The 19210-nt window shown below is 45.3% G+C and overlaps 2 protein-coding genes across 2 annotated transcripts in view; both read right to left on the bottom strand.

Moving 5' to 3' along the window:
• Positions 1–1825: 1825 nt before the first annotated feature.
• LOC130404924 (collagen alpha-1(XIX) chain-like) lies at positions 1826–14554 on the bottom strand. Its single transcript, XM_056609872.1, has 8 exons — positions 14456–14554; positions 13985–14020; positions 12259–12303; positions 11097–11222; positions 10042–10108; positions 7313–7453; positions 3557–3634; positions 1826–2407 (listed from the first exon to the last, which is right to left on the bottom strand). Exons 1-8 carry the CDS (start codon positions 14552–14554, stop codon positions 2289–2291), a joined length of 711 nt encoding a protein of 236 aa, XP_056465847.1. The 3' UTR covers positions 1826–2288.
• A 246-nt stretch (positions 14555–14800) lies between these two features.
• The window catches only part of LOC130404473 (collagen alpha-1(XIX) chain-like), a 16407-nt gene continuing 11997 nt past the window's right edge, over positions 14801–19210 (bottom strand). Inside the window, exons 11-13 of the mRNA XM_056609221.1 lie at positions 17895–17921; positions 16447–16500; positions 14801–15051 (exon numbers count right to left, since the gene is read on the bottom strand). Of these exons, the coding sequence (XP_056465196.1) occupies positions 14980–15051; positions 16447–16500; positions 17895–17921 (153 nt within the window). The 3' untranslated portion in view covers positions 14801–14979. The remainder of the gene's footprint in view (positions 15052–16446; positions 16501–17894; positions 17922–19210) is intronic.

Raw genomic sequence — 19210 nt, 5'->3', positions numbered from 1 at the left:
ATTCTATGTATGAGCTCATTTATTCCCCTGCCGTATACAATTCCAAAGTGCTGGTTCAGATCAAATATTGAGAACATCTCTGTAAGTTTATGTTCAACATAATTGAAAGTATACCATATTGGGTGCATAAATAATTACTTCCAGCAGGGGGCTCTTTCGCATCACAGAATATGTCCGCAGTGGTATTTTTTTTCTGCCTAATGAGAGCATTGACAGCCTTACCCTCGCCTGCACTTTTTCTTACACCACGTTCAAAAGCAAAGAAGCATACGTTATTTGTGTATAAGTACAATACAATTAAATTGTCTTCGATTTTGTGTTCTCAGAAAGAAAATCCCTATAAATCAAATTTTTTCAAGAAACCTTTCAATATTAATCATGGCAGAGACGAAATCCCACAGATAAATAAAAAAAGAAAAGGTCAAAAATCTAAACCTGATAACACAATGGTAAAGCTCATCTAAAATGCTTTAAGGGCTCAATCTGAACATAAATTGATGCTCTGGTCTATATAGCCACTTCCAACCGTGTATGAATGGACAGAAGGGAAACTAGAAGCAGGCATCTCAAGTTCATGGAAATCAAGACAGACTTTGCAAACTATTCTCTTACTATTTCCCAGAGTTTTAAAACAAATGTGATTACCAGTGTACTGCTATTCTTAGGAAAAATGTGTTGTAACTTAGAATTTCTACAGCACATATCGCCATAAACGCCTACACACACTCAACTCTTGATTGGATGTGAATGTGAAGCGTTAATAAAACATTAAAAAAATCCAGTCTGGAGACGACACGCGTTCACATTTAACTCAAGTACAACAAGTGGAAAACCGGGCGCCAGTGCCTGATGTACTGGGAGCAGTGATATAAATAAATAAAACAGCAACTGTTCAAGTAGATTTGAGAAGACTAAAGAATAAACTGCTGAGATGGAACCCAGCAGTACCGTACCGAGTGCAGTAAGTAATGTGGCATTGGAGGAACATCGAGGAACATGAACATAGTTACAAACAATGGAGGAATTACAGCAAAACACTGTGTAAACAACAGTCAGTGTACGTCAGCTTCTGAAATAACCTCATACGTCATCTACACAGGATAACATACAACCAAAAGAGCTTAAATGAATCATTACAAAGACGACTTGCTTTTGCAATTATATCTTCAGGTCCCATTATTCGGCCCATGAAGCAGGAGATTTAAAGGAACACTTATTCCACTGCCCAAGGCTTATTCAGAGACGGGCTCACAAGTGTGTGAGAGTGATATTCCATCAATTCTATAGCACGCACACTGCATTAGACACGTTACATTCTGCTCATCTGCAACGCTGGCACAACTGCAGCTGTTGTTGTTGCTTTGGCGTTGAGCTGTTTGGATGTATAGCAACGGTTAAGCAGTGATGTTGTTTAGATGTTGCAGCTGAAGGCCATTTGATCTTTCAGATACCAAACGATTCTTTCTGGCAGTTTTTGAAAGAGGAAAAATAAATTGTCACCCAAGCTCTATTAGTATTATAATGGGCATACATGCAACATTAAACTTGTTATTGTCTACCACTTAAAATAGCTATTAACTCTCCTATCGTTATGATATCCCGCATTTTGGTTTGCATATAGATTCTTACAAGTGTTTCACACCTACGCATTAAAAAATATGCACACGTTAAACTCGATCTCGCTGGCCCGTTTATGCTTGCACGAGAGGAGATAGGACATGCACAGAGAATAGACACATAAACACACACACGCACACACAAACATGTATACACACACACACACACACACACACCACACACACACACACACACACAACACCACACACACACACACACACACAAACACACACACACACACACACACATAAACACAATGGAGTTGATTGATGGACAGATGTATGCATAGCAATGCCAGAAGAAAACATGATGGAGAAAACTAATCGTGTTTCACGGGCGTTAAGAGACACGGAGATAATCGACATGGAATGCATTATAGATCGCAGCAGAGGTTGTGAAAATAAAAAATAAAAACATTAAAAAAAGACAGCATATCAAATGAAAAATTCAGAAATATTTTCCGATTGCTGCAAGGGTTAACACACACGCACGCACACAAGGAACGGAAAACAAAAACACAAACAAAAATTGCAACCGCCGTCGGCCGCGGTGAAATGTCATTATGGGGGCGTGGCTCCGCCTCCCACATGGGGGGGGGGGGGGGGGGGGTGTACCCCGTTCTAGGTCTTCTGCTCAGACCGGACTTGGGACCCGGTCTTCAGGCGACCAGCTTAGCCGTTACGACGGCTTCTGGAGGCCAGAGGGAGGCAGTCCCCGGGTTCACACCGCCCGGGGGGACCGTGGGGGCCCTGGGTACCAGGCAGGCCCGGAGAAGAGACCCCCGCTGGGCCTGGGATCACAGGATTAGAGGGGGACCTATTACACACTGAGGGGTCTTTTGTAGAGGAAATATGATTTGGGCAGGGAGGCGGGGGCGGGGATCATACTAACCTGTGCTTAACGCGGTAGCTCGCCGATTTAACACTTTAAGCCTACCGGTGGTGTAGTGGAGAAAGTGCTTTTAAATGAAGTAGTTCCACTTTCCACTATAGTCTGTGTTATTATATTTCATTCATCATGATAACTCAGACACCCTCGCAAACCCGCGCTACCAACCTTGTTGTATCTTAATGTGTATTTGGAAGAAAGTGAATTCAGATTTAATACGTTTTCTCTCCAGTCATCAGGTAGGTAGCCTGGCTACTACCAGACCAAGCTCAATCGTAGATTGCACGTTGGTCTGGAGAAGCTGCTGGCATTTTCTTCAGCACAAGAGGTGTGATCAACGGGACTAATTCAAATGACTCTGTACGCAATTGGCTGCTTGCCGTCGCTTCCCTGTCGTCATTGTGTTCAACCAGCCAATGCCGCGCCACGGGAAAAAGCCAGCTTAGTGATTGGCTCCCGCAAAAAAACGCAATCGAAAATTGAAAGAAATGTATTGCCCTTCTGCACGGCGAACTCAAATAGCCGGCAGAATGGGCGGGGCTATCCAGTCTAGCAGGTAGGGGGATGCTCAGGAACACCTGATGATACAGATGTTGCTGTGGACACGGCCTTCCCCTTAGTCACAGCCAGCCTTTGTGTTGCATTGTGATAACTCGATGTATTACACGGCTCTTCTCAATGCTGTGGAATTCTCCGTTCACCTGCATGGGCCTTCCCGAACTTCCGGCGGTCAATTATTTTTTGAGAATTGACCGTTGCTAAGCATATAATCACCGCTGTCAATGAAAGGGGATTTTTTTGCCTCTGATTCAGGTCTTTCGTATCACTCCGCAGGTAGTCCGGTAACATACCTCAGCGTATTCGGTTGCTTCGCGAAGTCAACGTCTTTGGCAAACTATTTACCTGCTGATCAACACTACGAATGGTAACAAATAAATTGTAAAAAGACACCGTCGGAAGTTTCTTTTTTAAGTTTTGGCAAGTAGCCGTGTAATAAGCGGGATAATATAATATACATTATCCCTTACGTATTCCATCTCAGTGTGCTTACCTGGTGCGCCTGTAGCCCCCGGTTCTCCTGGTAGGCCAAGACCCAGCTGACCCCGCTCGCCCTTCTGACCTCTGTAACCTGGGGAAACAAAAGACCAACTCTGATTGGTCCAGGAGTAAAACTTGTTTCGATTGGCACGGAGGAAGAAGAAGATAAAGTAGAGGAGGGGAGATTGTTGTCAGTAGGATTAGTACAAATGCCAGTGTTTTCCCTTGAAGTCCTGTGTAAAGGTGAGCGTGACCTTTTCCCCTAAAAATAACAATCTTGGGCTCCATCTTGGCAGCGCAAATAGATTATCTTCTCCCTGCTTTGGCCCGATGTGAAGATCCAATCCCGCTCTGTCGTCAATGCTCAGACGAGAGCGGCCCCAGCAGCGGAGAAGAGCTGGAAATAGGCCACTATGAATTCCCAGTTCTCGGCCGCCTGTCCTTTGAATAATAAAAAGCTCACTGACATACCGTCAAAATACACAACATCAAACAAAGTCATCTGCCTTTGTCTTCTGCGAGTGAAAGGCAGCATGGGTTGGCATGGGCTAGGCTGTCAACACCGGGCTTTGAACATTTTCCCAACACAACAATCCGACGAACCGTGTCAAGTAGAGGTCAGATGTAAGGTTCAGCAAGGAGACTCAGGGAACCAGAGAGGCAGGACAAGAATAAATAACCAAGAACGTAAATAACTACACAAGGAATGACTATATATTTAAATGCAATGTGTACGTGTTGAAATGAAAGTGAAAGTCATCTGTATCGCAGATCCTCACAGCCACAGCCAGACATCCTAAACGCTACGCATCCCCATGCCGTTTGCTATTTGTGTTGTGTTTCTTCACAGAGGCTCTCACTTTGGGCCCCTGACAAGCCGCTAGACACCCAGCCATTCTCACTCTCGAAATAACATAACCCTGAAAATAAATGTGGTGCTGAAGAGACCGAATCAGGAACATGCTCGTCCTGTAGGAAGACATGTCTTCCACGGGGTGGCAAACACACACTGATGCACGGGGGACTCAAACCGAACGACTTGCGATATGCACACACACACACACACACACACACACACACACACACACACACACACACACACACACACACACACGCACGCAAACCCACACACCAAAGAGCTGCATCGTCACTACATGCAAAGTCATACCAAAGAAAGGACAAAAAACAGTTCACGGGGGCAGCAGCAAACCCATTCATGAGTCAGAGACTCCAGACCAGCTGGCTGGGATGGAGTCAATCAGAAAAGCGTGACAAGTGTCAAGCCTTGCACAACAGGCCCCCGCCCCCCCAATCCCCAAGCGGAGGAAATTCTTCGGCACTCCCAGGAAAATCAAAGAATAAGAAAGAGCTTGTAAATGCTCGGCCTTAGTGAGGGCGAGAGAGAGAAAGAGAGAGAGAGAGGCTGTTCACACATTGGCCACAATAATGAGACTTCTCTCAGAACTCACAGGGCCTCGTCCATCTCGTCGGCAGAGGTGACGTTCCGTGGCGGCACACTGTACCGTGAGCCAGGAAAATGAAAATACGGGATATCATACACGGAAACAAGCCATCAGGGCCGATTGGTGCACTCACTGAGAAATCGAAAAATGCCACAGCGTGTCTTTACAGGGTGTGTGCACACTCTCTCTTTTTCTCTCTTGAAAGTGAATTGCAGCCAGCATTTCTGGAGGCACCGTTGTTGCGCTGCGGAGTACAATGATGAACTATATAGCGCCGGTGCCACAAAGTGCTTCCTAGCTAGCCGGTGGAGGGCATGGCAGTCCGGGAGGTGGATGCTGTAAAGTACCGTAACAGTATAGCAGCTCTCCATTGGTGGGGCTGTCTGGCAAATCAAAAGGCAAACTGCAGCATGAAACGCTTACAGCTGGGGGATGATATTTATCGGCACATGGTAGAAAATGGGCTCAATAAAGAATATCCAGCCGGTCATGATTCTTGGTGTGTAATATTTTCAAAACAAAGCGTTAACAAAAAAAAGGTTTAACTCGAGCTCAGAGTAACAGTAGATAGAAAATAAACTAAAGTATAAACCCAACAAACCAATAAATAATGTACATGAACAAATGATATATATTCATAACAGACAACTAACGGAGTCCTTTCGAAGACAATTAAACATCTTAAGACTCATTAGGATTTTTAACCTACATTGCATTTCAAACTATTCAAACATAATAGTTAAATAAGAAACAAAACGATTAAAGCTTATTCTAACAGGTAGGAAAAATGTTGATAATATAATCCAGTTCAAATGGAGACAAAGACAAAAACAAAAGCAAAAGAGTGAAGAAAAAAAGTGAATATCACAGAGGGGACATTTTTCAGCATAAACTAGTAAATTTGGCATATTGGAGGAAGTCAAATTGAATATTCTCGAGGAACACGGTCTCCAGTGGAGGATGACGGGAAATAATGAGGAAATATTACCCCCGAAACTTTCCAACAGAGGAATCGACAAAGAGAGGTAAAAACGGTCTGGCTCCAGCACAGAAATCACCCTTCCCTTTAACGTTGCATCAGTATTGGTGTGGAAAGATGCATTTAGGATCACCCATTACTGATTTAGTAGTAATATTTTTGTCATTTTGTTTTTGTTAAAAAAAATACTAAAACCATATCTAAGGTGGAAGAATGTGCATCCACGATCAACATTGGGTGACAATATGCATATTGTCCCCGTGGCTTCCACCGACTTGTGACTGTGAGCAATTGTTAAGAATTGCTCACAATTGTTAAAAATGTGAAGCGTTCTTCAATAAGTGAGGTAGATACAATACACAGAGACAGGTCAATGTGCTTAGTTTGCTCTCTTTCTTTAGTTGTTTTTTTTTTGTTTCGTTTTTTTTTAATGCACTTTAACACACAAACACACTCTACATCGCCTGTAGAACTCTGCTCAGCGCACAACACAACAACAGTCTGAGAAAAACAGTCTGAAGAAAGAAAGAAAGAAAAATAGAAAGACAGACAGAACGAAAGTAAGATATACAGCCTGGCGGGCAAAACCATTACAGATGGCAAACACAGAGCAGAACGGGAGATGTTTGTACTGAGGTAGAGTGAACAATGTCCACCACCTTGTTCTGACTATCTTCCTTTTGTTCCTAAGGCTGCTTTCTGCACTGCTGCAGCTGTTCTTTTCTGTCCACAACCGATATCACTTTCACTCCTCAGCCAAATTCTTCCTTCCTTTGTCTTCGTGATTTCCCAGAGAGAGCCGGCGCGCATCACACTCCTGGGCCATTCCACCGCCGCCCGGCCCCTCAGAGTGCCTTGATATATAGGTCTAGCAAGAGAGAGATAGCCATAAATCCCCATAACAGGGCTTCAGCCCCCCGATCTCATGCCCCAATCTACCGCACCACATCCCCGCTTTTTCATTAGAAGACGGAGAAGATAAAAAGAAGGGAGCGTATTTTTCGCAGGCGGGTTACTGAATTATGTGGCAGATGACACCTACTCAAGGCAGAATGGTAAGTGTATTTAAAGCACCCTTGAGCACCCCCCCCCTCGGTATGCATGGCAGACATACACCGCGTTCGTTAAACACACTTCCATGTCATCGTCTCGAGGGTCTATTCCTCGTTACGGGTTCCCAGTGTAGCTTTAAACAATCAACGGTTGAAGGACGTTATGATCGGGAGTCAGACTTTTAGAGAGGGTGGCCGTGTCCAGGAATGGGAGGGAGCCAGGTTCATTTGTTCACAATTGTAAAGACATTTCACCCAACAAGATTGGCCCCTACCTTGAGGGCCAGGGGGCCCTGGTTCTCCTGAAGGGCCCGGGGTACCGTCCTTGCCCGAGGGCCCGGGGGGGCCCTGAGTTACGTGGGATGCCAGCAGGCCGACTGGGGTCTTCTGCAGGGTGGTATAGCTGGATAATTTTTCTATCAGAGAGAATCATGACATTCATACTGAGAATACGCTTTGACTCTCCCGGTTCTTGGATGGATTTGAACGATTTTTGATTTTTGTCATCCTGCGGTGCAGACAGTCGTCGCCCACAGGAGAACGTTCCCATTGCGTGTGTGACGATCCACAAATAGCGTTGCACTCGATCCACAAATGCATACGTTTAACTTGTGTCTGGTAAGCTGATATCCACACTTTCTTTCTGAACACCTGTCCATGTTGTAACCCACATTCAACCGTGGTCCTAGCTAAGTTTTATAAATTAAGAAGATTTTTTTTAAATAGGATGTTTAAGTTATTGATTAACTAGTCACAACTAGTGCTTGCACAATGTAGTTTGACGTAAATCCGCTTAAAATAATTCACTGCGTGTACATGTCAGGTCCGTAACCTTATCTTTCGCTTTCCTAGAAGATCATAGACTTTAATTTAATATCAGAAATCAGGAACTGTCAAAATTATGAACTATGTGAAGCTTTTGAAGATAAATGAAACGATTAAAGATGAAGGGAAACATACATACATGTCTTAAATTTTATCTAGGATACTGGTACTTTACATCTGTTTACATTTGATATTCTGAGTGCTCCATCTGTGATTTCATGCCGCATGAGTGTAATGTCAATTGTCCAATACCTGGCGATAACGCTGCTGTATATGGTATAGATGGGTAGCCAATAGTTATTTATGGTTTTATTTTTCATGTTACTATATTATTAATTTGCTATGTAGTAGGAGCCATCCGTATATGTATAGGACAGAGCCTAGGTCACAGATCACTTGCGCCCTTCAGAAAACATAGTTAAGCCCTTCAACATAATACGAATATGGACTAACATATCACCTGGAACGAGAAAGGGAGCTATCTTTAGTAACAAGGAGAATTAATACGGGCTTTCAAATTAACTAGTATTGGGCTTACTTTTTCCAGGACGCTATACATTAATTCGGTTGCGTGAGTTGAGTTTACAATGAATAAAAGAATACATGAGACAATCAGTCACATTTATTAGAATATAAAACTTTATGGAAAAATCAACTTAAGCATAATGAGTAGCAAAAAACAAAGATGGAAATGATTGGCATCACTGATGACTGTTGGTACGCTATAACACTGCCAGCGTGTATAGGAGATGAAGGAAGGAAGAGGTCCTGCAAGGGGCGCGTAGATTGTGCCTCTATAAAACAGAAACCCAGGTTTATGAGTGAAAAGAATTGGCATTCTCAACATTTATCAATTAAGGGTTACTATTGATCAAAATTCACAATTATGTACTTATCCAAAACCGACTAATAAATCCATGTTGACTTTCCGTTACCTAATTCTTCCTTCTGACATCCTTTGTTGGCCTGGTGATGGTCATTAAGCCTACAGAACTTGGCTTCAGCATCTATAAGGTCATACAACAGTGCTTAGGTCAATGCCAAAATAGGATGAAATTATATATATCAAAAATACAGCTGTATGAAATTTAGCACGGTTTTCGGCTGATGTCTTAGGCTTATGGCCAGTATTTTCTTGATCGAAACTATCTAGAATTAAAACAACAAGACAAACTCTAACTTCATCAGGGATGTAAATGACTGAAATCTGTCGCTTTTCATCTGAAATGTGTTAGTTAATTGAATAATGAATTTTACTCACCTTCGTAATTGAAGATATAGCTGGATACGCAAATTTTAAAGCCTTCCTCTAACAAAGAGGTCGGATCTTATCAATAAGATGTGAGTAAAACAGAGCCCTAGCGCTCCAACTAGCTGGCTAATCCGACACTAAAATACAAATTTATGATTAATATTCCAAAAATGGCTAGGAATGAGAAAGTAAACAAAGCTGAACAAGCACCGAGAGAATAGTTTAGTTTTATATATATGTTAACATATATATAAATGTGCTGCTTAAAGTGAAGGAGACGGCTAGGACCCGGACGTAAACGACTGTAGCATGAACGATGTAGACCGCAAATACTTGGAGAATTATGTCATATTTTATCGATTTTACATAATTTAATTTTTGGACCGCGGTACATGCAGTGTGAATCGTCTCCTGTTTGTAACGCATATTTAAGTCCTTAATAAACTTGAGCAACCGTTTTTCACAGATGGGATGCAGTGGGACGCATCGGACAAAAATCCAGAAATTAAATTATGGAACTCACAAGAGCTACGGATCCGTAAATTTTTTGTGAATGTGGATGTGGATATCATTTTATAAGACACAACTGAAAAATATGCATTGGTGGGTCGTGAAATATTTGTGTGGATATCATTTTACAAAACACAAGTACAAGATGTGTGTTTGTAAAATGTTAGTGTGGATATCATTTTTAAAAAGCACAAGTGTCAAGTGTCAAAGTATTTGTTGATCGTGGTAAACGCAATGGGAATTTTCTTCTGTGGGCTACAAATAATAAAGCCAAATCAAAACTTGCACATACTAAAAAATCAAGCAGTAAAATTCATCTTCATCTTCAATGTATATTTACATCGAGACTATGTTTGTTAGTACAGTGTGATCATATCGATACTAAAACACAATTTGGGAAAAAGTTGAAACCTCTACCTTCAAAGACCCGCAACACTTCATTTCGGATAAACATTTTAATTTCCTCCATGGAGCTGGCATCATTCTGTGTGGGAGAGGCGACACAAACATATCTTTACAATTATGAGGAGACAGCTGTTATTAGTGATTTATTCATGGCGAAACGGCAGCACAGTAGCTGCAGATAAGACAATAGCTATGGCATGGAAATTGATTTAGCTGCTGCCATGTGTTGTGCCATGTGCGGCACGAGCTCAGATTCTCTCCATATTGTGCAGGCGAACATAAAGCATGAAGTCAGAAATAATGAATGACTTTTATGACGTTGAAAGGATTTCATTTTGTTTTTGTTCGGTAAAAAAGAAAAGTAATTAAGAAAATAGGGATTAAAGCGAGCGACAACGTACCAGACTTTTCAAACAATAAGATGAAAACTTCTTATCTGGTATTTACTGACAATTAGTTTATTTTATGATCTCTCTGTGAACTCTCAGAGAGATCATAAAGTGAACACAGTACAACTGACCACGTGGTGGGCTCCTATGTGACAAACATATCTGTACACTTCATCAATCGTTTGACTGTATGATTTCAATTTCTCTCTGCGTCACTGTCTCTCTCGGAATTCTCCTGTTACATAAATCCCTGTACACACGATTGTGTAAATGTCTTTGACACACAGAGGGGGTATATTAATATTCCGCAGTGTGCTCCTATTCCTCCCACACCTTGCTCCATTTTTTCCCCTTTGATACCCCCTCCCGCTCCCTATCTCTGTCGCTCTTTGCCTGTCCTCCTCCTCCTCTATGACCTTCTCCTGTGTATATGTTGATCAGGAGTGGGAAGCCAAGAGCAGCCACCTCACATTCTTTTTACCAAAGCTTTGTTTTTTCCCGTGGATCTTACGCTTTCGCTCGCCCACGCGTGCGCTCTCCAAAAATAGGAAAAAAAACAGCGTCGGAATCACGGATACAAATTCGCTTCGGCTACGACGGCGGAGACCGGGAAGCTAGGAAAACAGTTGAGCATCTGACTAGCCTCGATGAGTCAGCGGTTCAAAGTGAGGGGCTTACTAGTTGACCGGGGGGTCCGGGGTCTCCTCTCTGGCCCGAGGGTCCCATTGGTCCGATGATCCCGGGGTCCCCCATCCGTCCCCTCTCCCCCTGAACTCCTGTGGCTCCGTGGATGCCTGGGTCGCCCTGCAGGACCGTCAACACCGACACACAAACGTCACCCATCTGCACCACTGATTAATTCAATGGAACCTAACGAGGTTTTACTATTCTACGACTACTGTTTAGTCAACGTTTTGGTAACAGGGTACGTTAATTAACCGTTAATTAACTTTGGTGAATGTTATAATAAGCATTAACAAACAATGAACTAACAGTTAACTAATGGTCTAGTTATCATTTACTAACGGTGTTCATGTTAACTAATAAAGGGTGGCAGTGGCTCATTATGAAATAATAAAATAACAACGAAATAATTCTTAATACTGCATTAACTAAAGTAAATGTTAGGGTTTATTAATGTATCAAAGTTATAAATTAGGGGGTTATGGATTTAGCCTTAGGGTAAGAGGAAGACATTGAGGTTTTAACCAAGTTCCTTTCAGCTGGGAGTCAAACACCCTAACAACTACATTATTATTTACTAATGAATTATGTCGTCCTCCACCATGCCTGCATGAGTTCAGTGGGGAACGTTTGACTCTATAAAAAAGGCAAGCAGTACAGGTTCAGGAGAACGGAGGGAGTTGGATTCAGCAACCAGCACACATCTTTTCAGAACTTTCTGTGACTTGCACCACTTCATTGAACTCTCGTTCCCCCCTCACTTTTGTTTCGAAGCCACTTGTGCCTCACCTCTCCAGAGGATCTGAGGCAAATTGTGTATCTAGGAGGTTTACTTCTGATCCCCTATTACTGCCATTTTGCAATAGATTAGTGTCTGGGTGTGACAGAGCTCTTTAATTGTGACTTCCCCACACAATGGAACAACTGCATTGAGCTGTAAAGGCTTCTCTCATGTGCCTGCGTGCAGCGGGAGGATTAGTCAAATTTCGCACCGAGCAGAAGAAGTTTCATTAGCATTCATTCGTTAGCTTTCAGCACATGATATTTTTACGTAACAACAACAATGGTTCCAGATATATATATATATATATATATATATATATAGATAAAAAAAGAAGGAAGAAAAGAATGAAAAAAACAAAAAACGATGCCTCACCCGTTCTCCTTTAGAACCTCGCTCCCCCGGTCTACCTGTGGCACCCTGGGAAAACGGGGGAAAGGGGTTATTGTGGGTGGACAATATCGACGAGCCAGAGCAGGCGGATAGCGAAGGGCCTCAGCTCCGGCTCAACGGCACATGGGGATCTCATCCGTTTCCCTGCAGCTGTGACACCCATTCACGTTACCTTATTGTCGTCCTATTCTGAAGGCAACAAAACAAAACATGTTTATGCAGATGCACCGACTTGCCGCTGGTGTTTTCGTTTGTACGCTCCCACTGCCTAAATTACGCCTTTCCTCGTATTGTATTTCACCCTTTTGCAATGTCACGAGATTCCAGCTGCTAATTCGTATGAGGGGGCTTTCTGCCTAGTGCCAACTGCATCTACAGCACACCGCCGAGAGAGAGAGAGAGAGAGAGAGAGAGAGAGAGAGAGAGAGAGAGAGAGAATACCTGTCGCTAGGCTCCGTGTCACTACGTCTCCTGTCTACCAATAGCTTTGCTGTCACTCCTCATTGCGCGTCTGTACGCCACGCTTCGCCTTACCTCGGGGAGCCGTCTTTGTATCAATTTCCTGGGATTACAGGAGCCATGCAAAAGACAATCTGGCATGATGTGGTTTTAAAGTGGGCCTCCCTTTGTGTTAGCCGGTCGCTCCTGCCTGCTTTAATCTGCGCCACTCCGTATTCCCCCATGCCTGATGGGATGCTTAAATCTATCATCTTTGCCCACAAAAAAAAAAAGAAAGAAGAGAAATCCACCCCCCCTGAGCAGTACATTAAACCACACAGATGCTGAGCGAAGGAAGCAAAGCCAAGCGGAGTGTGAGGGGGGGGGGGGGGGGAGGGAGGGGGGGGAGTGTGGTGATGGAGTTAAAAGCCACCTCCTAGATGGCACTGTTGCATCGCGCAAAAGGATGCGACTCTGCAAGAGAGAGGAGGAGGTGGAGGACCCAGCTGGGAGCTGGGAGCTGGGGGGGGGGGGTGGGGACTGATCTGTAGGGGGGGGCAGCGACAACGAATCTCTGAGCTGCCATCCACAATGTGTCTCTCTGGACAACGCCGGGATTCGGATTGAAGAATAATCAGGAGTATTCATGAATGACAATGAAAATATAAATAAAAAACAGCGGGAGGTCTCTCGCCGCGTTGCTCGAGATATTGGTGGTGATAAAGTCTTAGAGCCGGCGCTGTTAAAATGAAACAACAGTGTCCGCTGCAGGAGACGTTCTGCCGAGATGAGTACTGTGTGATGGTGGCTAATACCGAATATCTTTTCATGCGTTCTGTGAATGTGTTGGTGAGAATGCTAGTTGTAAAAGGGCGAGCGATTCATAGTCGTCTTCGCTGGGGCTTAAAAGCAGCCAATACTGCTAATACTGAATACAGATTTGAGCTTTTGTTCATTTCAAAAGGTATCGGATTTGAGAAAAATGTCTGATGCCATCAGTTCAGCAACATATTCATCATCGCCTCGAAGCATTGACTGTATAATTAAGATATGAAGCTTAAAAGTCAACAAAGCCTTAAATCTGCAGGATTCCATTTAGTTGTTATCGTTTAAAATGCTCAAATATGCAAATGCCCTTAATGTCCTCTCAGCGATGCCGTAGCTCCAGGGTCAGATAGAAATCTGCTGTGCCATCTCTTTGCGCCTCTGCTGATGTGCAGCACTTTCAACCGGGGTGTTTCACATAAAGCACTCACTTAACGTAGCTCACCTCATATCCAGGAATCCCATCTTTGCCAGGCCTTCCCTGCTCAACGAACAAAAACACAAACAAAAGACAGTGGTGTCAGCTCCCCCCCCCCTCTGTTTTCCAAAGGAGGAGCACTGTTGCACCCCTGGTAATCTGCACACTTAATGAGATAGCTGAGCCGTGGGATAATGATCCTGATTGCTGTGTGAACACTGTTCCATTCCCTGCTTACAGGGAAAATTACAGAAACCATCTATGATGGTAATTACATACAGTAATGTAATCAGCGGCAGCACAACCGATTCATGTTGGGTGTTTGTCATTTTCTTCCCATACTGTCCTCGAGTTATGCCCACTTCACCGACACAGGGATAACTTCACAGTGTGGGAGATTGAGCCTATATCGTAGCATCGGGGGCCCGCTACGTAGCATGCTAAGATGCTACGATAGAGAAGAAGCACGCATGGGTCGTGGCGGTGTAGCATCCTTACGGGAACACCTTGCGGTCCCTCCGGCCCCGGGAAGCCCGTCTCTCCGAGCGGACCCCTCTCGCCCTGTCGGAGAACACAAGACGCAGCCCCGCTTGTCATTCTGCGTCAAGCAAACGTGGACTAGACGCATGAGTGACATGCTGGAAGATAGTTAAAGGCTGGCTGGCCACTCAGGCGTCCCCTGAGGACCCAGGATCTTCCCACGCATTCCCGGGCTTCCCCCTGTCAAGGCAGAAGACATAGACACACACACACACACACCTCAACGCACTACACAAACACACAACAGACAGGCACACACACGAACTTCCGCGCACAAATACACACACAGTGTTAAGGGGCCATAGCATGTGTGTGTGCAAACAAAACCAACTTCATCATCATTATTATTATTTTCATAAGGCCGACTTTGTCGATGTATCGTGACAGCTAATAAGTTAGCGTGCTTCTGTCTGGAGAGCGGAGCGTGTGCGCTTAGGGTAATCTGTTGAGGATCCATTAACGGCGATCAATACAAGAGAATCCTAACAAACGGAGGAGGCTGTGCTTACTGTAGGGCCTTGAACTCCAAGGGGACCAGGCAGACCGACGTCACCCTGAGGACAAAGTTTACCACCGTATTAAGATGGCATAATTAGCAGCACAGGAGCGTAGCCTCACTCCAGGGTGTACTCCCAGTGCCATTAGCATAGATTAGCAGATAAACCAGCCCCGGAAAGTAAGTGTTTTACCACCAACTTTCTCTTCAAGCGTCCTGTCATGTAGTTGTTCCACAATTCTGACATTCCCCTGAAGGATAATTCATGCAGGATGTCAGACTGAAACCATCAACCACCCACAACACGAATGCAGACGCACACGCAAAGGCTGCGCGCGCCCACACACACAAACCCAGAAACACACACACAGACACACACAACACATAAGGTACAAACAAACACACACCGCACACACACACACACACACACACACAGACACACACACACACACACACACAAGTGTGTATGATTCTGCTTACACACGTCTACACACATGTATGCGTGCATACACAAACACACACGTAAAAGTGCACACGCACAGCAACACATGTGCAAGAACACACACATACACACAGATACATGGAAACACACACACACACACACAAATCACACAAAGGCAGTCATACGCTGTCAATCAGTGGCTGCTTTGCCATGCAGATTTCAGTACATGAAGGGCGGCTGGGAGATACAGGAAGTTACTTCTGGTTTATTTCCAGGTGGGAACATGACGATAGCACACAGAACATTTGTTAAGAAGGAAGTGGGAAGTAGAAAAATGTACCGTTTGCTTTTTAAGTACTCTGCTAAGGTTAAAGTGAAAGTCTTTGCCAAAGTACGATTAATCATAGTTCATCCCAAAATGACTTTCTCTTTTGGACAAATGTGTTCCTTCGTTTGTTTCAAATGTTAATAAAATGCACAGTAATGGTGATGGACTTGTAGCCATGGGCTCCGGTAAAACAAAAGCACATTTCCCCAGTCCTCAATCTGATTTGGGTATGGAGAAAGAGAGAGAGAGAGAGAGAGAGGGAGGGAGGGAAGGAGGGAGAAAAAGAGAGAGGGACAGAGAGAGAGAGAGAGAGAGAGAGAGAGAGAGAGAGGGAGAGAGAGAGAGGGAGAGAGATGGTAGAGGCAGAGCGAGGGAGAGAGATAGAGACAGAGTGACAGAGATGGAGAGATAGAGGGTAGAGGCAGAGTGAGGTAGATTGAGCAGGGGGTGGGGGGGGGGAAAGAGTGAGAAGAAGTCGGTGTGCAGGCAGAAAGAAGGAGAGGGAGAATGAAGGAGAGTGAAGGATGGTAGGAAGAGGCGAAGAGAGAGAGAGAGAGAGAGAGCGAAATGAAGAATGTGAAGTGGAAGAGAAAGCGAGACACAGAGAGAGAAAGGGAGCGCGAGAGGGGGAAGGGAGAAAGTCGGGAGCCCGTTCCTCTGGAGGTTAGCATTCGTTAGCTTACCTTCGCACCAGGCAGTCCTTCAAGCCCAGGCAATCCCATGGGGCCGGGCTCCCCCTGCGACAGATGACACACCATTTAGTTGGACAGGCTGAGATTAAACGCCTCTCAAGTTTCCCCTTGCTGTTAGCAAAAAGAGAAAAAGTGATACAGCTATTCCTGTCCTCCACTTCCCTGTTCTCGGGCCGTACAGTGTAGGCTACAAAAGTAAACCGTCATTAATCTTTGGGCCGTCAATACATCTTTAACACCGAAGGGGGCCCGGAGGCACGGCAGGCACGTGGAAGGGATGAATCCTCTTTTTTTTGTGCCCAGATTGCACGGCTTTAAAGTTAAATATTATTACCGGCTTCTCAATAAATGAGTCATCCCAGAAGGAGAGCGTCTAAGCCGCGGTGCTGTGCAAAGCGAGTCTGCGTGTGCGCGCACGCGCACGTGTGTGTGTGTGTGTGTACCGATGAATCCTAAAGACCGACTTTAGTCTGCATCGCCGCCGGCCTTACAGGATGTGTGTGTATTGGGAGTTCAACCAAAACCGCCGGCTGCCTGCGCGCTAACACCAAGGCGGGCCGACGCAAAACGGCACTACAAAAAAAAAGAAAAAGGAGAAAAGAAAGGAAGGCTGATGGCCCATATCTGTCTGATGTGGCCCGGAGCCGCGGGGAGAAGGGCCATTAAACAGCAGCGTGGCGGAGGAGGAGTGGTGTGCTGCGTGCCACCCCCCCCTTCCCCGCCGCCGCTGCCGCTGCTGACACGGACGGATCGCGCGGGTAATTGTCACACATGTATATTGTCATGAATAAGCGAGCGAGGTTAAGGGGGGGAGCGTGGGCCCCACCCGTCGGAGGGATCAGCTGTGAGACGGATCGGGGCAATTCCGCCGCAGCCGCTGGTTTTTCGCCGCGGCCCCGCACAATTTATTAAAATGTCAAATTAACATCGCGGGTTGAAAAATCACCGGGCGGACGGAACAATAAAAAATGCAATTGGCCCCGTGAGGATGAAGAATTCCTGTTGACGCCAAACGGCGCCGTATTGTTTCCAGGTCGCCGCCCGTGGACACGCGGCGCCGCAGCCGGGCGACAGAGCGCAGACGGGGCTTCTGGGTAATGGAACACGGGGGCCTGGGTTATGATCATTCTTCCTGCTCCTTGTTTGTATGTTGGGAGTTTCTATCGAGTGGGTGGGTGTGTGTGTGTGTGTGTGTGTGTGTTGACTTGTGGTTTGGTAACGGTATATGTGGGGAGGGGGGGGGGAGGGGGGGAGGGGGGGAAGTAGGGGGAGGGGGGGAGGGGGGGAGGGGATGCTGGGAATGGACCGATCTAGATTGTGCTACTCCATCCTCTGTGTTGTCTGGGAGACAGGTCTGGGGGGGGGGAGGGGGAGGGGGGGGTGGAGGAACTGTATTGGAGAGAGATAAGATATTCGGAGAATGGAAATGAGCCACTCACCACGATGCCGTCGTCTCCTTTGGGACCCTGGGAGAGGAGAGAGAGGGGGGGGAGAGAGTGACGGGAAACAGAAGACCCCAGGAGTAAAACGGTGGAAAAAACGGTGGAATAAAATGTCATAAACTGTATAAAGTGGCAAAGCTGAACCGCAAACACTGCATGGAATAAATGACCGGTACGTTCTCCGCTATTTTAATGCATATATATTACTCTAATCACTGAGGTATGATGAGCTGAAGCGAGACGTGTGTGACACCTTCACGTACACAATCCAATCCCTGCTCCAAATGGAGAGCTGGCTCGATACAATACGGCCACCACAGAGTATGAATAATATAAAAGCTTTTGCTTTCAATTATATATCTATATAAATATATATATATATATATATATATATATATATATATGTATGTATGTAATTTCCATTAGCAACAACAATCCACATAATAATTGCTCAATAACCTTTCCTCCATTGAATCAGGCTGAACAATGGGGCTTAATGTCCCATCTGAACCCGACCGCGGCACTCAGCCCTCCTTCATCAGCAGACGCTCCACCCCAGCCCGGCAGGGAGGGGCGGTAGGCTGGGCAGGGCCGCCCCTCTCTCCCCGGGCCCCCAGCCTGCTGAGAGCCCAGCGTGCTCCTTCAGACCCACCCGCGAGATTGCAGTGCTTACTTCACGTTATCTGTTTATTTATTTTATATACTTGAGCTAAAGTGTTGATTGTGGTGGTGGAGAGAGTGAAAGAGAGAGAGAGAGAGAGAGAGAGAGAGAGAGAGAGAGAGAGAGAGAGAGAGAGAGAAGAGAGAGAGAGAGAGAGAGAGAACAGGACAGAGAGAGACAGAGAGAGAGAGAGAGAGAAGGAAGAGAGAGAGAGAGAGAGAGAGAGGGGAGGGAGAGAGAAATAGAGAGTGGAAAGAGAGAAGATAGAGAGAGAGACAGAGACAGAGACGAGAGAGAGAGAGAGAGAGAGAGAGAGAGATATGCTCCCTCCCTGCAGAGAGGTTGTCTCCCTCAGATTGCACAACGGTGTCTGACAAGAAAGGATGTGTGTGTTTGTTTGTTTGTGTGTGTGCGTGCGACTGTTATTCTCTGTCTTTGTGTGAAGTGTGTGTGCACAATCACATGCATGTGTGTGTATGTGCATGTGCACATGTGTGTGTATATGTGTTTGCACGGGTGTACCCGTCAGTGACAGAGTGTGTGTGAGTGCGTATGCTGTGTGTGTGTGTGTGCGCACGCCCATGTGTGTGTCTGGTTGAGTGTGCATACGAGGTAGAGGTTGGTATAGGTGGTCAGTGGGCTAGTCCAACCC

This window comes from Gadus chalcogrammus, chromosome 15 (genome assembly GCF_026213295.1).
Source record: "Gadus chalcogrammus isolate NIFS_2021 chromosome 15, NIFS_Gcha_1.0, whole genome shotgun sequence".
In the NCBI taxonomy this organism is placed as follows: domain Eukaryota; kingdom Metazoa; phylum Chordata; class Actinopteri; order Gadiformes; family Gadidae; genus Gadus; species Gadus chalcogrammus.
This window is presented reverse-complemented; position numbering and strand designations above follow the sequence as displayed.